A 20,351-nucleotide genomic window follows, 5' to 3' on the forward strand; every position below is an offset into this window, starting at 1 on the left:
ACCCTTATTTCTGCAGGAAATTCCGTTATACCACCTGTCGGCCATTCACAAGAAGGATATGGGGTGCTCCGAGAAAATACAATAGAAAGTACTCCACTGGATCTCGATCTGCGTCATGCATGCTATTAGGGATGCTTTCTCATCAGTGCGCTGACTTGCAGAAATGTTGACGTCAGCATATTTGCATTCCTTGTTTGCTGCAAGTTTTTCTCATTGCTTTTTCTTCGCTGTAACAGCATATTATAATTACTAGTTTGTTCCTGGAGGGTTAAGTAACCTGTTGGCATAGATGTAGGTTAATCTGATGTCTCAATTGTATATGTGAGGAGTAAGTAAGATAATTTTCATCAGTGATCATTCAGCTGAACTGTGTTCATAACCTTTTAGTATACTTCTTAGTGACTACGTTTCTAAATGTCAATTAATATTTGAACCAAGATTGGGATTTAACACTTAACTCTGTTTTGCTAAACGGAGTACTTGTAACTGATTCATTATCACGTCACCAACTAACATTTGTAAAGGAGGACTTGAGGGCTGACTTCAAGTGTTATTAACCCTTGATCTGGGTTCAAAGTTAGCCATGCACCATTGTTCTGCATAGTACTCCAAAATGGCTAAATAATTTATTGCATAAGTTCTCTGTTACTGTAATTAAGCTGTACTTTTGTAAAGTACTTTTGACAGCCCTGCAAATTGAAACCGGCTTCAGTATACACTGCAAATGCATCGTAACATTTAATTGAAATATAATATAAGAGCAGAAGCAACATTTTGTCACAACTCAAACTATATCTTTCTTTTTTATTGTCCAGGGATTTAGGAAACAGAGGAGGACTTCCTACCCTCTGATGTTTTGACATACTTGATAGAGTTGTAAAACCTGCAACAAAATAAACAAGAGAAGTATTAATAGTTTCGTCTTTCCCTTTTGAATTTAACCAGCTAGTTATATTTTACCAATTGTGCACTTTTGTATTCTCTGTTGGTGAAAAGATTACAGGAACAATAATGCTGCAGATCCAACAGTGACCTTGATCTTGATGAAGGCGAGAACTTTTCTTCATGCATGCTAAGTGAGACGAAAGAAAAGTACAATGAAGGTTGTACAAAAACAGCAAATCTCCGTCGACTAAAATTTTATATATGTGGACGTCACCACATCGTGTAGTTTCCATCCAAAAGTAGGACAAAGCAACGTTGTTTGGTTGTTGTTGGCATGTTGATGTGCTATACCGTTATGGCACATCAATATATATAGAGGCAAACACAGTAGACAGCGTGATGGCTGCAAACTCTCAAGTGAAGATTTATTCAACAGAACAAGAACCTGAAAGCATGAGTAGAAAAAGGCAGTGCCCATGCAATGCATAGAGAACCACATTAATCTTTGAGAAGGTAGGATCGGGAGAGCAATAAAGAAACATGACGGTTGCGTCTGGGATAGGGGAACTCTACAAATTTAGGACCAATATGATGTGGTAACCTTGCATGCAACCTCACTGCAGCAGTGACACACGCTGAACACTTCCAGCAGTGGGGCTTAAAAGACAATGAACTTTCACTGTTTCAATGGTCATTCAAGTGTATAGGATGCATCTCTAGAAAATTAATTAGCGTTCCTTACTCATAACTACACCTCTTCACACAGGAAGTATTCTTCTACCCCTCACACAAGCTACTAGTTCTCATCGGTTCCTTCTCCTACTGTTGATGTCGTACTAATGTTCTGCACCTGTCCAAAGACTCCATAAATGCCACAAAGTCTGCAACACCTCACAAGTCTACTGCTTCCATATCTGGACTTTGCATACCTGCTTCCAGCTATTTCTGTCATGTCAACTTGAGTGCCTGGATCACACAACACGAAGCAGTCTGGCGCCACTTCAACACTGGAAGGCCCCTAAAATTAAATTTTTTGATGTTGACAATGTTGAGTACGGGACAAGTAGGATAACATAAGTTAAATGGAATACGTCATCGTCATATTGTAATTAATTTAGACGTGTGACGCCTGTACATACCTAGGAGTTGTGTTGAACTGGTCGCCTCGATGAAGCAAAATCACTGGTGCTGAACGGCAGTTTGCTTCGGACGCCTTCGCAATTCGCCGTCTACGGCATCTTGTTAGTAGTCATCGGCAGCAAAATAAGCTCAGCACACACGACACGACTGCTGCATCTAATAGCCGAGTGTTTCGAACCACATTCGTTTTCGCGCACTCTCCTGTAGAATCTTGTGGCAGAAAAATCATGATTTCTGCATCCCCGAACACCAAAACTACACCTTGCATATGTAGGTATCCCGAACACGTGACACAGCAGCCACGAACATGTCATTCACTTCCACTTACTATTTCGCGCGACCACCGTGACCACCCACGACGTAAACAATAAACGCGATAACACAGACGGCCTTGCAGATGGCGCGGTGGATCGTAGCCCGTAGTGGCGAAGTAGCTGAATGCTTTATTAACGTAGAAACAATGGAAGTGAGCGTCATTTTTAAAATGTCGTTTAGCTGTAAGATCCTGTGCGTCAACTTTGTTCTCTACAAAATTAGTTCTCACGTGGTAAGGATTGACCAATCCCTGGGAGCCTTGGACCGGAAACCGCCGAAACCCAAGTTTCTCTTTTTCGCCGTTTGTTGGCAGCACCGTGCATGTTCCGGCAATCTTCGAAATATTGATACGTACAAAATATGCCGAATTGAGAAGTAATGCTTTCGGTGTCTTATCAAACAATGATGTCGTGCACGGCAGTGGGCAAAAATATGGGGGTTATTTTTCACTTTTCGGTCCCTTTAACCCCGGCGTTCTCACGCGGACGCAAGGCGGTATCGTACAGCATGCTCCCTTCGCTTTCCAGTACGCACATGCGGTACTCCGAGATATTCACGTGGTTGAAGTCAGACAACTTCTCAATAGATCTCTTTGGTGTAGCGCTTTTCAGGAGGGACGTGAGATTTCCAGTGAATCCGGTAGACAACACCAGAAGGAGAATCAACCAGCTAGCAAATATTAACCTGCAAGGGTACTCCCAGGAAGAGACTTTTACTCCTTGTCGCAATACAACAACAAGAAATGGGCGATAAACATTCTGCGGTGCTGGCCGACTTCCTCTTCTGAACCACATGTACAAGAACGTAATGCCAAAGCAACCCAGGAATGTTCCAAAGGCCACCGTCCACACTTGCCAGGTGAATGCTACGACCAGAAGCATTTCTTTGGGAACACGCTCTTGCAACTTTACAAATAGAAAGTATGCAAACACGTCATCGTAAGTATAAGCTATGCTTTCCGGGGCAAACTCGTGCCCACTAAGAATAAAGGAGCTCAGGGCGACACCACTACGTATGAGACGGGATGATTCCATCACGTCATCCAGAAGATAACCACTGTCAATCCTTGTCGTTATTGAGAAAATAGAGACAGTAGCGTTCCTGTGCTGGAGGCTCATCCTCATTGTCGCAATATTAGGATGTTCGCAAAATATTCCCCGCGTACATATCACTGTAAGGTGGTTCCCGCTTAGTGGTCGTTGCTGAAGGAGTGGATTCCTTATTGGTGTTCCGCAGTTGAGACATTCACGACGACCTCCCTCCGTTAGAAAAACACGGCCCCGGGAGAGAATGACGTTGAAAACTCCAGTATCGTTGTACCGGCAAATGGGTTCTCCTGGGAACCCACGGTACGTTGCGGCCTCTTCACTTTGCAAGTGCATGGACCGAGCTGCCCGGTGATCACACGCCATATAAGCCATAAACCGAAAGTCATGCTTGCACGTCACAGTCAGTAAGCGATCATCCGAGCCTACGTGAGCGAACATCTCGTAGCTTTTTTTCACTTCAGAACTGTATGCCTCCTCGTCAGTCCATATGATTATCGGAACGTCAATGCCGCGAAGAAGAGACGTGATTGAGGCTGAAAAATGTGCTGAGTCACACTGTTTTTGTATCAGAAAAGTGAGCGGCCTCTTCTCAGCGTAGCTGCTAATCAGATCCACAGCCAAGTCTGAACCGATAAACTCTTCAAAACTGCGAATGAGTTTCTGCTGCGTGTCCAAGACCACAAAGCATAGTGTCAGAAGAATACGAAGACCCATTGTGTCGTCGAAGCCAAGCAATATAAGCGAAGTCACCAACGAAGTTCACTAGCGACTGTCCGAGAACAAGGTTGTTTACATCGGTGCCTGGAAGTGGTTGCCACCGTATGTGATTATATTTGCTACGTAGGTTTGTCTACTCAAGACGACGACGCGTCCATTTAGAATAATGAGAAAGCTAAGGAACATGCGCGGGGGGGAGAACATTGTTTCTCTTTGTCCTCACTCCTGGGATATAGAGCGTGTTTGAGGGCCACGTCGATCATACACACACACACACACACACACACACACGAAAGAGAGAATGGGAGTCACGTGGAGTACTTCTCTTTCCCGTGATCTGTCCTCTTGCTCTCTCGCCTATTTGTCTTCGTCGCCACCCTTTTGAACGTTAAATATGTGCCGCAGGTTATCTTTCTTTCTCCAGCCGTACAAGAGAGAATCACGTGGTCTCTGACGGAATGCCAGCGATCCCTCGTTCGCTACTGTTGCAGCACATCAAATTCTCCAGGCAAGATTTTGGTGTTTTCTTTTGAGATAAATACTTCAGATATTCTTAATTTTTTGGAGGTAGGGTGCTAAACAATGAAGTTGCAAGGATGAGGCACCTCAAAATGCTTTACTAACAAGCTTTCGCGCAGGTCTGCGTCGCTACTTAATGAGGTATCGCTCACATTCCTGAACAGAGTAGAGCAACAAATTGTATTCCATTCGATAGCCCAATGAATAACAAAATAAATGGCATCAAGGTCAATCTTATCTATTTTGTAGATCGTCCGGAAAGCGGAAGTGAACATGGTGCTTTTTGGCGCGTTCAGCTAACTTTGGTAATTTGTTTCCAGATATACAAACACCGACACATCGCTGTCAATGCAGGAGCCTATAGTGTGCCCTAGGGCATCTAAATCCAGAGCAGGAGCAAGAGCCCTACAATACTACAAAAAATACCCTTGCAAGGGACGCTCAAACCCACACGCGATGACATCGTCTTCTGGAGGTATTTTTTTCCTCCTCTCCTATTTTCCAAACCGCCCAGAGCAGAGAATTCGGAAAGGGTTGATTTCTCCTAGCTCACCGATGGCTTCAACATTTATTTTATTCCCGTTCATTCGACACATATAATGTGTCGGCTTCTTCGATCTGAGAAGTAACTAGCCAGGAGAGCTTAAAAGTGGCTGTCGTAATCGCCTATGCAAGGTGAGTCTTTCGAGCGTTCCTTCAACCCCCTTTCCTCTCGTGCACGTAGAACGGTCTCAAATAAGGTACAACAACAACTACACGTGAAGTCCACGTCGCTGAACTGGGCTGTGACCCGGGGCAGAAATCCGGGCGTCAGCTGCGCTCTCTGGGTGTTTTTCCTGGGTTTCTTTTTCCTGCGCTTTGAATAGGCACCAACGCAAAAAAAAAAGAAAAAAAAACTCTTCTCATCATCTTTCATATCTCTCCGCGATAGGAAAGATTCCGTCCTTATTTAAATAATGCAACTAGATGCACTGTTCGCGCCGTTTATAATTAGTAACTTTCACGTTTCCTCTTTCCGGCCTCCGAATCCTTGCTAAACTTCAAGGGTACGTCACCCCCAGCGAATGAAATTATGAAAGCCAACCTATTGCCGAAACTGCCCCAGGGCGATGGAAGTTCCGTCTCGCCTGTGACGCGTAAGGATACACGAATTGCAGGGGCGCATCTGTAGTAGCGGAAACTTTCACTAATACTGCCACGCAAGAAGGTAACAGGCACAGAATCAGGCAGCGTTCACACGAAACAACTTTTTTCAGCAGGTAGGCTCTCACTCGGCCGAAACAGGGAACAGCGAGCAACCCAAGTTGCTCAGCCTCACTCCGCGAGTATCAGCTGTTCGTGCAACTGCCAGTTTGGGACGGGAGCATTGACACATCACTCCCGTGGCTATTTATTGAAGATAATTGACAATAATGGTGATCTTCGGCGTAATAAACGAGCTAACATTTGGTAAACAGCAGCTAAAGTAAAGTCGCACCTGCGAACGCGGTCTCGAAGTGCCAGATGGGACATTTCGTCATAACGACGTATCCGACGTGAAACTCCTCATTACACACGCATCACAGTCAGGGCGCATCGCGATATAGCGCGCACTTGTTATCCTTTCTACGTTGGATTGCCAGTGTATATGCCTGTGAGGTCTGGTTTGCACCCACAGTCACGATAGTGACCTCCAACCAGCCCTCACGCGAACAGATGTAGTACTATCAGTACACAATGAGCAGCTAACGAGGGAAATAGTAGAGGCATTTTTCGTTCCAAAACACGACGATGATCAATGCGTAAGCGCACCGTCACTGAGCCTCTCTCCCGCGGAGATAAGTTATCTCGGGAACACGTTGCAGTGTAATCCGATGATGTCACGTTGCTAGGAACAGGCTCCCCACTCCACCTCCTTCTTTTGTGTATATAAACATGTTTTGTTTAGTAAAAACTGCCAGTTGAGAGTTAGCAGTCGTCCTGTCTTCCTTCTTTGTCCACGTCCTTGTGCTGCTTAATCACGATGAATGTACACCAACTACCCCGTCTCCACACACTCCTTCGTTAAATAACATTCACAGTATCCACCAGCCCTATGTCGATGTCACGTCAGGGAATATTAGAATAGACCGACGCCATTTTACATGGTTGTACTTTGGCGACGAAGACGACGAACAATTTGTTAATGGGCAGCAATGATCAATGCGGTCGACCTCCATGCAGGGATGGCTGTTGCTGCGTCGTGGAACCATAGTGTACATGTCGCGAGTAGGAAGCTATATCTAAATCATTGTTGTTCCTTTACTCACGACAAATAATACAGTAACAGTCTGAGATGCTCTTCGACAAACTTTGTTGCGGCAAGCACTTTCTTTGAAAGGTGATTTATGAATAAGGCATGTTTGAACTACATTGCACAGAACGTTGAAGCCTGTTTTTTATACACCTGCAAAACAACTCAGTTATCGTCGCGTTGTATATAACTCTCTGCGTATACTGCATTTTTACGTCGATGTTAGTTGTCCTTGTTTTATGATGATGTGTAAAACTGTGTCGATGCTTCTACGTTTATGTTTCGTTCTCTTTTCACTTGTTGTTTGATGTCGATGTATTTATCAGTGCTTTACGTTAATATGCAAAACTGTTACTGCCGTGTTATCCCAATTAGAAGGTGGGTGAATGGTGTCGCTATGTCATCTGTTGCGTATGTATTTTGATTTTCAAAAATTAAACCAAACGATATGCTGGGTTCGTTATTTTTTACTCAGGAATTTTTTTTTCTAAAAAAGGTTATTACATCAACGTAAATTCTGTTATTGCACTTCAATTCTCGGCTAGGCTGTCATGCTCTCGAAGAAAGAATGCGTAGTACAAGATGATTAATTACCTAAAATTTGTTAATTAGTTCCCGAAATAGGCAATTTGGGGATAGGGCGAGATAGCAGAACGGCAGACAATCCTCGTTGAAAGCCATTCTATCCTTTATTAACCTAGACTAAAAAGCGCGTGCAGTGAAATATCCATCGCTAAATTTCTGTATGCAAATGAGCCGAAACTCAAAAAGCACGCCTGAGAAGCACATCACCCTCGCCAACAAAGGTTGTTTCTGAACAGGAAAGCGGTTTATTGCGTTATTCCAGATCGCCACCTGCTACAATCATCTCCATCGCTCCAAATCACGTGTCCCTCTGACGTCACATGAGCGCTCTATTCCCTGCGTTCTCGGCATGGTTCGTGGTCGCCGCGGTGTCGATTTCGGCTGATTGACATATCAAAATTCGAGGATTAATGTCTTAACGCACGGGCGTGCTTCGGGATGTTTTAAACGTGGAATGGAACAAGGATCAATGTGCGATTTCGCTCTTCCGCGAAATTCTCCCATTAAGAAGTTAAATAATGAAGTTTAGGTAATTAGTCGCCCTGCAGTTGCATACTTGATAGGGACGAAAGTATGAAGAAACTTACAGCAGCACGTTCTCCAAGATATGCTTAATTCGAAAAACCAAGTGTGATTAACAACAGTGGTCACCTAGACAGTGCTCAAGTTTTGAGATGACCCCCAAACAGATGTAGCCGTACTATGCGACTACCCTGTTGAAGGAAGCATCTTTATCAGATTCAATGCAAGTTAAGGTAAATAACGCGTCCTCGAGTAGCCAGTCCCGAGTGGCTTGGGACTAACATCTCCATGTTTTATTTTACCAATCAATCAATCAGTCAATGCAAGGTTTTGTTTATCAATATATATGTGTCAATTTCATTCCCCACATGACTACCAGCAATGGTGTAGAGTATAGAGTCTGGCGATGAAGCTCCCTATTCACCACTATTTAATATAGTTGTTGCTGTTGTTTGTTATTTGTGAATCAGATATACGGACGAAGAGATGAAGCCCTAGCAGATGGCATCATCGAGCAACTTCTAATATTGGAATTGCCATGATGATCTGATATTATAATTGGTATTGTTACTTGCTGATTTGCTGTAATAATGATTGTTAGTTCTGTAAATCCAAACATCTTCCTAACAGTATTTACGGTAATAGTTACGGTATTTAGATATTCCTATTGAAAAGTATTTACGCAGAGTATTTAAATACCTCTTCCAACAAAGTATTTTGTATTTAGATTTAGATAGCGAAAAAAAAATTACGCCCATCCCTGTGGAAACACATGACAAAGTGATCTACCTGCCATGATCACTTTTCTATCATTTATTGTTATTGTTGCTGAGCAGTAGGACATACTACAGCCGTAATCAGAGTTGTAAAGCGACAGATCGCATCCAAAGTTGTTTGGGTTCACAGTTGAAATGATTCACATGAACCGGTAACCGAAATCAAAATTTTCGGCTCCGGTTTCGGTTAATGGCCGGTGGTGAATTAGGGTTGCGTTCCGGTTACGGTCCATGAAAAAAAAAAAGGGTTCCACGTGGTTTTCGGTTTCGTTCCGTGCCACAGACCTTTTCCAGTCTCCTTAGATTTCATGCATCTCTTGTAACACGTTGGACAGAGACGGTCTCCAGGACAGACAAAGACAACAATATTCAGTATAATTCGTAGGATAATTCGTCGCTAATTCGGATAAGGATAATTCGTCGAAATTGTCTTTGTGTCTTACACCCTTAGTTGACAATAGTACCCACAAATCCCTCCGATACTTTTATCGACCTCGGCGATATAATGAACTGCTCCTCGCGCTGGAGCGTGCAATGTGGTGCAGCTCCTTTGTCCGAACGTACAGCCAAACGGCGTCTGGATACTTGCAGCAGCTGGCCGAACACCACTGGTTGATGCCTCTGGCACGCTCACACAAATGACTGCACTTCTTGCAGCACATCACAGAACGCACAGTTAAAGAGCTAATGTGTAGTTGCTTGCAACATCTCGTTTCTTTTGCTTCCTGTGAAGTATGCGTGTGTTATTGTGTCACGTCCACCTACAAAAAAGAAGTCTAGAAGAGGAACAATAAGAAATAAGATGAAATTAAGAATGAACCGAAACAGTTCAAATTCCCTAAATACTCGCAAGCGCTATAACCTGTATCACAAAGAGGAAGGAGGAGGAGGAGAAGAAGGATATGGATAACTCCGTGCTCTCTGATGACACGGTATCTCTCCTCTTGACAGATAAGACCTGACGCTTGTATGTGATGCTTTGTAAGTGAGCTTGACGCTTGCTACGGATTGTCCCTCGCACCGCCGAGCGCTTGGCAACGCGGGCGCACTCGAAAAATCCTCTCTGGAGTTGAACGAAAAACACCCTCGAGATATTTTCTGTTTCTATTACTCGAATGTAGAGCAACACCTCTGCGCAAGGTTCACCGTCCAGGCGCGTCCACCAATTCCTAAGCTAGTACCGCAAGAACTAAGGTAATTCCGCCCGAAACCCTCACTTTCGCATCTTTTAAATCGCTTTGATGCCGCTTTGACGTCAAACCTTTTAACGCAGTACGTGTGTCCTCTCAAACAGAATAAGCAATATGTTTCTTGATTTCTGCATTTACATGATGCGTGAAAAAAAAATCAGAATTCCCCACATTTCGCGAGACTTTCACTCGACAAAAGCCGTTCAACGGGGCTGCTAGGCAAGGCGTAGATGCGACAGCAGTTAGTCTTATCCTTGTGCCAGAAAGTCCTCTCGAAATTTTTGCACAAACGCGCCACACCTTTCGATCTGTCGGCGACATTCAGAGCAGCCTAGTGGTCATTCTGCGCTGTGCTAAACAAAACTATTACGAGGAGTATATGTATTTACTATTTGAACAATATATATATATTTTTTTATAGACATAGATAGACATTTGAGCTGGAGTGACCCTAATTTCTTGTTGGCGTTATTGAAGTAGCGCATTAAAAAAAAGGATAAAAACAGCCTTCATTCAGCGCGATTTTCTTTTGCACAAAATATAACTCTTATAGTGCACATATTCATCTAGCTCACACATAGGACACAATAACAGATGGCTCAATGACACCAACAATCAAAAGGGGGCTGTTTAAGAAATCAAGATGAGCATATCGCACATGTCCGAGTCCGTGGACATAATTCGCACGTTTTCATTGGTCAAGTGCCATTATTATCTACGAACGCAAAAAAAAAAAAGAAGTCTGAGACCTGGGGGGGGGGGGGGGTTTCCAGGGCTTAGCAATGTTTCCTAAGCAAGGTTTCAGCTTCCTGAAGGAAGCTGAAACCCATGACGGAATGCAAAGTGTGCAAGGTCGGAACCCATAGATAATGAATTTTTCTAGTTGTATATGGCGGCAAGGGCCCAAAGTGGAAAAGAGGAAACAGCCATGAGACACAATAGGACTTCGACCCTTATTGTGAAGGGGCTCATTATTTCATTTCCCATACCAGCACGAGCAATGGGATAGAGCATCGCCCCTGGCCGATGAACTTCTTCATTCATACTCTTAAAGGGGCACTAAACTGCCGGTCAAACTTTTTCTAAAAACCATACAGATTGAAAGCAGGATGTCCATTTTACATGAACATGTCAAAGATTTTGCGCGCCCGGGGTGATTTGATTGTTTACAAAGCGGGTCAAGGAGCGAAGTCGGCGCGCCTCTCTCTTTCGTTCATTACATCACGAAACGTCACTGCACGTACGTCATACGGGAATGACCTATGAAGACCTGGTATTTTGGGACTTGTCTCCGAATGACGTTTTGCGACGTTTCGCGCCGCAGGCCAATCGCAGCCCCACAACAGATGAGCTGTGTCGACGGGCGGGGAGCTCCGTAAAGTAGTACCACTAACACAGCGGCTGTCATCTGCGTTTCGGTACTCTTGCGGTTCGCGATGCTGGACACACACGACTTACGGAGTTGCAAACTTTACCGGACGTCTGCGACGGGAACATTATCATGTGGTGCTACACACAATATGGGACTGAATGAACACGTAGCAAATGGTTAACCCGTCTGAAATAGTCGAATAGGCATTCCGGACGCTGCCGACGAAGTCGGAAATACTGACCGGTGAGTTTCTCAATTCTCTGTTCACTTTCATGCTAGACAAAATCTCAGCTAACTGGACTTAGCCCCCTTCATGAATAAAAAAACTCACATTGCTTTCATCATGCCAATAGGTGTCTAACGGTAAATATGCGTGATGATGTCGACGAACGAGGAGTGTGATCTTTTGCTGGGACTATACAGAAGAAGAAATCGCGGTATTGACTGCATCACGACACACACAGACTTTTCTACGGTGTGTTTGAACGACGTGGGGCCTCCGGACGTGCCTCCGACGTGGAACCTACGCTAACACGGCGTCAAAACGCGTAAGCCGCCGCAGAATTCGATTTGTGTGTTTCAGAAATTTGGTGGCCTAAACAGTGTATTTCCAATGTGTTTCACCAAAAGATTGTTCTTTTGGACTTATGGTGTTATCTCCTCGCACGTTTAGTTTGTGTGCAGAAGTATACTCATCCCGTATCTCTTCAGTTTCTTTTTCTTTTTTTGGAATAGCAAGCCGGCTCTTTGCCTGGCTAACTTTTCCATTTCTTTTTTTTTATTAAACATATATCCCCCCCCCGTTTTTCTTTCTCTTTTTGGTTGCTCCAGGCAGTATCATTTCACGCTTACTGGCAATTTGTGTTGTGGCTGTGTCAGTCGAAGTTCAGGAGTGTGTCCATACCATCGTGCACCGTCGTCATTTCCCCTCTACGACATGCCGAGGACTCAGATACGCAAGAGCAATGCAGAATAAAGAAACTACAAACTCGCTGCTACTCATTTTGCGCACCTAGTTTATTTCGTTCTGGGCCACAAGACATTTGAGTCTGGAGTGATTTTGTGCAACAGATAAGCACGAGTTTATCAGGATAAAACTGCACGACAATCTATTTATTTATACATATAAAATTATACATACTACAGTCTCTGTGTACCTATCAAAGTACATATTTTCAAAGATCTAAAGCTGCACCTAGAGAAATTGTGGCATACTGAGAGCTTGGCAATGTGAGACTCCAGACACTTGACTGATAAAACGGCATACGTGCAGGCAAGCTGGTGGAGAAACTCCATTCCCACACCTCAACTGTATATATTTTTGGTTGTGTATTTTGCGGCAATTAAATGCCTTGCTGGTTTTCAGCCGTGTTGTTGTGTATGTCTTCAGTGTTCGCCCATTGCTCGGGCTTGCTTGCCATCCAGATATTTGGTGTGGTAACTTCATAAGTGTGCTGTGCGACACAAAGCAGTAAGAAGTGAAAAACAAACTGTAGGTGGTATTTTCAAATTGCCCTTTGTGCTTTATTTGTTTATTAGCTATTTCTCTTGAGGTCTCTATTTCAGGTGTTGAGATGTACTTGGCTTCCAACTAGCTTTCCATTTGTTTCATTTGTTGTTACAGTGGCACATTAGAGCACCTACGGGCACTATAATGAGCAGGATTTATGTATCAATATGTTGGTTCATGAAATACTCTTCATTACATAAATCACAGCATTGTCCTGCCCACATCACGTTTGCCTGACTTTAGTCCCCACCACTACATTCGGTATGATTTCGTGCCCTGCTTTACAATGCAAAACTCGAGATGTAAAAGACTTCAGTATGACAGAACACTGCATGTCATTTACTTGTCATGAATGACCGTTCTCCTGGAGCTGCTCAAAGTGAATAGATGTCATGTCAAGTGAGGCATTCGTCTACCTAAGCGGTACACAAAACTCATATCTTCACAAATATTTAGCACATACTCTACAATAAAAGCTAGAATATGAATACGAAGACCCGACACAGAGTACAAAGCTCAGTACAGTCAGCATGGTACATGTAAAATCCTTGAAATCTCAGCTTGTGACGAATCAGCCTCATAGTGAAAAAACCCGCACAATGACATCCCGCACATCATCCCTCACAGAGGATGATTGCGTCTAAGCAACTTGTATGCCGTGCATTCATATTGCTGGCAGCCATGGCTGGAGACAGACAACATCTGAATGGCTGTACTGTACATGAGTTCATAATTCAAAAGTCTCCGTACGAGAAAGAGGGTAACATTACTTTTCACTTACTGGTTAAATTTGGACAAGAAGGGAGGGTAACAATATTTACAGTGAGGGAGCTATTTGGCAAATGCAGGGAGCAAGGTAGAGTGAAAATGTAAGAATGTTACCCCCCTCGTGCTCCTCGTTTTCTCACAGTGTGGTTGCCCTTCACCTAGACAATCGGGAAACACGAGAAGCTACAACTACTTCTTTCGACAGTCTTGCCCCTGCATGGCTCATCGGTGCTGGGAATGACCTTGGGATCTTATTCTTCTTGGCAGAAGTGAAGGATGTCCATGTCCTAGACTCCACTTCAGCTTGGGCCATTAGCTTTGTCACGTAACCTGGCATAAAAATTAAAAAAAGATTAGCAGCATGCTACATTTAGGAAAAGTTGGACATGAAGAAGCCAATGGTCACTTGATACGTACGGAAAGTTGGTGGGGTCTTTATAGGACATGCAACTTGCTGTCCTCCCTTCGCTTTGCAGCACTTGACTTTCCATCGCTGCTTTCCATCAAGGGTTTCTGCTTGGCAGCGGTCTGAATTTTCATTGAAGTGCAGAACCGCCAACCTTGTCCTATTGAGAACCAAACACTTGTAACCATCTGCCACATTAATTCGTGCATGTGGCTGGTTTAATGCACATTTCTTCTTTTGATACAATATCATGTGCATGTTTCTTTTTGTTTCACCATGTGCCATCCACAGCCATGTGCAAACAAAAGCTACTCACCTGGCAAGCATCCCCTCGGGGGAAAATGCAACTGACTTCGGTGCGAAGCGAATCAGCAGACTGTGGAAGGACTCAAGTGCATATGTCTGGGTATTCGGTGACATCTGTGCCACATCCTTCAGAAGCCGTTTGTCTCCTGTGATATCCCTGAACTTCACATATGCTTGTGAATCTAAAGAGTGCATTGCTCTGTTATCAATATGATGTATGATAAATGAACAAATAATTTGTAACAATATTGGCTGACTAAGAAATCCATTAGTTTCACAAGAAGAAAACATGGGCCTGTCATGACAGATGCTGTGTTGAAGGAACAAAAATGTGAAGAGGAAGAGACGATGACACGACGAGCACATGCTCCACTGCACTGTTCATTGTGTCATCTCTTCCTCTGTGTTTTTGCTTCTGCAAATCAATTAGTGCATATGATAAAGTGACAGGGTTATTCACAATAAAAACGTCTTACGAAGCTTGCTCAAACTAACCAGGGTCGAGCCAGTCTCCATTGGTGATGGGTTCATGTAGGCAACGTCGGTATGTGCCGGAATGTCCATCGTGCACATTGATGACATGGTTCTGAATACTGAGCCAGGCATCAACTGCCATCTGGCCATTACCACCACCTGCTCTGGCACACCAATACAAATGGTTGGATGTGCCCTGGATCCACCCTTGGAGGCTTCGGCAGGAGGCACTTTTGCTAACACTGGTCAGCTTCTTTTTCACACCTGAAATTGCGTACCATGATTAAAATTGCAACTGCAGGTGCAGCTAACTTACTTTTTGAGATGTGCCAGATATCAAAGTTGTGTGTGATGTCTGGCTCATGAACCTGCATGTGCTTCCTGATGGCGGGGTGGCGGTCAGTGGTGAAGGATTTCACCTTTATCCCTGTAAGACAGGAACCCAAAATGCTGCGTGTAGCAGGGCCCACAAAATTTCATGATGCAAATGTGCTCACCTTGCTCTTTCAGGAATGCAAGGCTTTTAATAAGGCCTTCTTTCTCCATCTGCACACTCGCCATTGTCCTCTCAGACTACAACACGAAGAACAAACAAAAAAGCATTTTAATTCTATAATCTATCATGCAAGCAAGCAATTAATCATTAGAAGTTTTTCTTTCCATTATCCTATCTTACACTACCAACAAGTACTTACTTCACCCAGCTGTACTTGTATAGACTGTATTATCTTGTTAATTTGGTCAATGTGTACGCTGTAGGTCAAAAACTTCGAGGAGAACCCTGGCGAGTCACATCTCCCATCTCCAGATGCATCAACTGACTGGCCTTTCAGTTGTTCAATCAGCTCACTTTGCTCATGCAACCACACCTGGCAAAAAACAAATAAATAAGTAAATAAATAGCATAATAAAAAGAACCACTGTCCAGCATACAGACATAATAAAGCAATACACATAAAGTTTCCAGTGACGTCAGCACAAGTCTGAGAGAGAGAAACCCATCCCAAAAAACTTGTCCCGAACTGACCTTCTCAACAGCTGGGTACAAGAAGTGCTGCTGGTACTTGTAGTAGGTCTGGAGGCTAAAGGCTTGAATGTTAGCGTGCTTCAACATTCTGAGTACGAGGGCTACGCTGACACCTGAGAAAAACATGGCACCAGACAGCGTGAGGTTTACCTCTGGCCTCCCATTTATCAGTCGCTGACTACTCCATGAACGGAGGTGGCCATGTTGACATCTGCTCTGTATGGTAACCCGCGTGCCCTGAGGAAGGACTTTGTTGGAACACGTTGCAAAGCATGCTGGGCAGCTTCGGAACAACTCCATGAGGCAGCTTTCAGAAACAATGAACCTCCTGTTCTGTTCAGGTGGCCCATGCACTGCTTCAGATATATCGTCCTCACTAGGAAACATGTGGCATAAGGAACGACGTCTGATACAAGTTGTCAAAAACTCACCTGCTGCTTGCCTCTTCAGATGGCGCATAGCAGTCATCAGAGTCTACTTCATCAGACATCAACATGTCTTCCGTATCTGTACCTATCGATTGAGCCTGTCTGCTAGCTACTTCTGTCGACTGAGCCTGGGCTGGTGGTATAAATGGATCAGTTTGGCACTGTTGGTCATGAAGTATTTTTACAGAGTTGTCTGATTGCGTGTCTGGAAAGTAAAATTTATTGGTTGCTGTAGTACGCTCCCTGTTGAAAACCAATGAAAAAAACATGCAAACGAAACTTGAAGAGCACTCACAAACAGAACGATGCATAACAAAAGTTTCGGTCTGGGTGGACACAGTGGCACTTTGCTTCTGAAAAGGCAATTTTATTGGAATACTGTTGTTGTCAAAGTTGAGATACAACTTACCACTGCAACGGTCGCCCTTGACTGAGTATGTGCAGCAGACACGGTTAGGATGGCAACAGCATTAGGACAACAGACCTGAAAAGTAATGCATGGCTTTCAACTTTATCTTTCCCTTGCAGTTCAGTGCAGTGGCATAGGCACGGTGGTGGTTTGGGGGTTCAAACCTCCCCCTGAAATCCTCCTCCCAAAACATTTTTTGCGCTATGCTGCTGCTTCAGTGCTTGTGTAAAAAAAGCAAATGCACACACCATACAAACACGACAATTTGTCACAAATTACAAGCATGCACAAACAATAGCATAAGTGACATATAAATAGTTACTAACCGTTTGTGCAGGAGGCAGTGGGACACCAATGGGGCCAAAGTTTGATGTCTGCTGCGGCATCTGCGAAACAGTTCAAAAGACCATTGACATTTTCGTCAAGCAGCGCATATTGTTCTCACCAGTGCTCTACTTGGCGGATGAACGTTAGGATGCTGTTGCACAGTACTGCTGCTGTTTGTAGCATTGGGGTGTCCGAGGGGTACACAAATAGGCAGGGGAATGTTTTGCCTGGGCTGTAGTGCAGTGTCTACCTTCATGATAAAATTTCCGTATTAATTCATCACACTGTTGCTTCGACCCGCTTAGGTAGCTTAATTCCACTGTATGTTTTTATGAATAGACAACATTCACAATACGCTGTCTTGAGTTTCTAAGCAACGTGTTCGTAGTACCTTGCAAAATATACTTACTGGAGCTGAGCGCCGTTTTGAGGGAAATTCAGGGTCATGGATTGGAAGGCGAAGGGAAGGTACTGCGTCTGGTCGAAGTCGCCTGCTAACCGGGTCCGTGATGCTCATGTGGTATGCGCGCACAGCGAAATGTTCCTGGCAAACGTACGGAACTCCGGGCAAGTTCTCACTGTTATTCGCTTGACCGGAAAGTTGGATCCAAACTTTTCTCCTGACTTCGTCGTTCGGCACTTTGTGAAAACGGAGACCTGCAGGCTGGTTCTTCGCCCGTCTATGCGGGCAAGTTGTCACCATACAAGTCGGTGGCATGATGCAGTCCAAGTTTTATATGTACAAGTGTCTATATTTACAACAAAATACACAAGCAGAAACAAAACAGAGACACAACACAAAAGAAGATCAAGGAAAACTAATTACATAAAACGACTGGGATAAACGATGCACCGAAATTACGTACACGAACAATCGAGAGTACTGCCGCACAGAAGGGAAAACGAGAGTCGGAAGTTTCACCGGCATCATTGCCGGACATGCGTGCGCCACAGCGGAGTGGTTTCGTTGTTGAAGATATAGTGCGGCATATAAAATTAGTTCCGGTGGGTTCCCGGGGGATGCTGGAAGAGGTGCAAGATGAATTGATTTCATCTGAAGATTCCTCATAAACATAATGTGAGAGCACTACAGTAAGACGCTCTTAAAAAACGAAGAAATGCCACTGGCGGTTCGAGTGAAACGTCAATATGACGTAGTCGGCATTGTTGAGAAACCCGGAGGGCGGGGCATCTCTTAGAAAAGAGTGCACGACGTGTTTTGTAATTACTCGGTCAATGTGACGTTGTTGACCACAACAATTTCAGGAAACATTCATCAACGGCTATAGAACATTTAGAGACGCAAATAACATCGCCTTTATATCAGTTTAGTGCCCCTTTAATATACGAGTAGAGTTGTTGTTCTCCCCATTTTCATGTAGAAATCTGTCGTTTAAGTGTGGGATATATCTCCATGAACTGGAACAAACAATGTAGATGTTTGATACGAATGTATAATTTCGATTATCATATAAATTGAGCAAGAAATGAGTATGGGCTTATTGTATAGTTGTATATGGCGGTAAGGGCCCAAAGTGGAAAATAGGAAACAGCCATGAGACGAAATTGGGACCTCTCTCAGCCGCGACGTTGAGACTGTCGAAAAAGGACACTGGGCAAATCACCTTTACAACGTTGACTTAATTAGCGCGGAGAACAGTCTCAGCATTTCTGTCGCAATAATTTCAGTTTTATACGAAGTCTTTCTAGGCGAGCAGAAGTAAGGGGTGCTCATTTACAGTTACCGCGCTGCGGAGCCTACGTCGTAAGTATGTCGCCAAACAAAAATTCCTCAATTTAACAAAAGTAGTTTCTTATTTTTTTCTCCGTCGATAAATGAGGTGTTCTTGTACATTTTAGTCAGTAAATTTTCAACCGCGATCACAAGGTAGAAAGACGTGCTTCTTTCTAGCTTGTAATCGCCGTTAAAAATTTCCCCACTGAAATATGCATTATTCAAGGATTTCAGTGATTTTACCGCTGAGAAAAGAGTTCCAAATTTTTAATTAAAAGCTATAGTCCTGATGAACTTTACATATGCAAAATTTGCTTTTGTTAGATGCTATAGTTATTTTCCGAAAAAAGTGTCAAAATTGATTACATGTAGAAGTGTATCACAGAATTGCTAGAACGCTAAATTTCTTGATAAGCTACTGAGACTCGGTCACTATGTGGCCTGGTCCTTCCCGAAAACAGCTTCTTCGGTGCAGAAGGACGCGCACGACAGGCTTCCATAGAGAGTATGACTTTTGCTCGCAGGGCAAACGTGAGAGTCCCCTACACGAGAATGGCGGTACACCACCACAATGAACTCTGATTTGTTTCGTAACAATCGGCGATGGTCGAGCAGCATCGCTGGATCACATAGCGTGAATGTATTCGCTGATACTTTATTTCCTAAGACAAAACGTCATTTGCGAGTGCGCCCGGCGACTTGCACATTGTCTATCGGGCGGACTCTCTGAGGCCTTGTTCCCACAACATAGAATCTGCGGCAAAATGTGAGCACAACGCGATAAACTGTTGCCGCGGAGCGGGAAAAGCCAACACCACCTAGATAGACAAGGCCTCTCCAGGCTTCCCTCTCCCGTGCCCTGACGTGACGTAGTCAGCTGGACTCTCGCCCCTTCTCCTTATCGAAATTGCTTGGTCCCTGGCCCAATCCAGCCCAGCAATGATCTGCGCTCAAAGCTCTTTCGAAAGTTCTGGACACCATCGGACTCCGATCGTTATTGTGAAGGGGCCCAGTATTTTATTCCCCACATCGCCACCACCAATGGGGTGGAGTATCACCTCTGGCCATGAAGCTCCCCACTCTCCTTCTCAAAATAAAGTTGTAGTTGTTAGTTGTGAAAAGACAACATTTCTACATAGGTGTGCGAGACTCATGTGAAGAGAAAACCAATCACAAAAAAACATCAGGCTATGTGACCGCAAGGCAAAATGGAAATCAACTTGAGCTGAGAGCTGAGCTGAACCTAAAGAGCACTAATGTGTTTCTTCCACCTAAAGAACACCGTAAGGTGTTTATAATAACCAGCTTGCGATGACATTCACAAGCAAATCGATGATGAAGGAGCACCATTTATTGGACGGTAGAATTACTATGCGCTTGAGAGAAACGGCTTGAAAAACATGCTCTTCAAAGGAAAATCAAGGCTCGCAACGACGCAAAGATCAAGCAACAGAATGTGCAGCTATTGGTTTAGATTTCCAGTCGCTTTGTAGCCGAAACACGTACGTTTGTTGTCAATGCTGATCTCTATGCGTCGTAATTCGAAGAGTTCTGCATAAGCAAAATAGAAACATGAGAAAGCCTTCTCCCAGAATAATCAAAAAGGGACATTCAGCTGC

General features: G+C 43.9%; 1 protein-coding gene across 1 annotated transcript; it reads right to left on the reverse strand.

Annotated features, from left to right (window-relative positions):
• Positions 1-13,774: 13,774 nt before the first annotated feature.
• On the reverse strand, positions 13,775-15,367 carry LOC135376077 (uncharacterized). Its single transcript, XM_064608660.1, has 6 exons — positions 15,304-15,367; positions 15,123-15,233; positions 14,828-15,070; positions 14,343-14,514; positions 14,038-14,186; positions 13,775-13,950 (listed from the first exon to the last, which is right to left on the reverse strand). The coding sequence occupies exons 1-6, from the start codon at positions 15,365-15,367 to the stop codon at positions 13,775-13,777; spliced, it is 915 nt and encodes a 304-aa protein (XP_064464730.1).
• Between the last annotated feature and the right edge of the window lie 4,984 nt (positions 15,368-20,351).

The sequence above is a fragment of the Ornithodoros turicata genome, unplaced genomic scaffold, assembly GCF_037126465.1.
Source record: "Ornithodoros turicata isolate Travis unplaced genomic scaffold, ASM3712646v1 ctg00001027.1, whole genome shotgun sequence".
NCBI classification, from domain to species: domain Eukaryota; kingdom Metazoa; phylum Arthropoda; class Arachnida; order Ixodida; family Argasidae; genus Ornithodoros; species Ornithodoros turicata.

Bases quoted from the DNA above. Each gene is read 5' to 3' on its own strand.
- LOC135376077 (XM_064608660.1), bottom strand. From the start codon at position 15,367: ATGGCGAGTGTGCAGATGGAGAAAGAAGGCCTTATTAAAAGCCTTGCA. The intron at 15,234-15,303 runs GTGAGCACATTT...CCTGTCTTACAG, and splicing joins TGCATTCCTGAAAGAGCAAG to GGATAAAGGTGAAATCCTTC. The intron at 15,071-15,122 runs GTAAGTTAGCTG...ACGCAATTTCAG, and splicing joins TATCTGGCACATCTCAAAAA to GTGTGAAAAAGAAGCTGACC.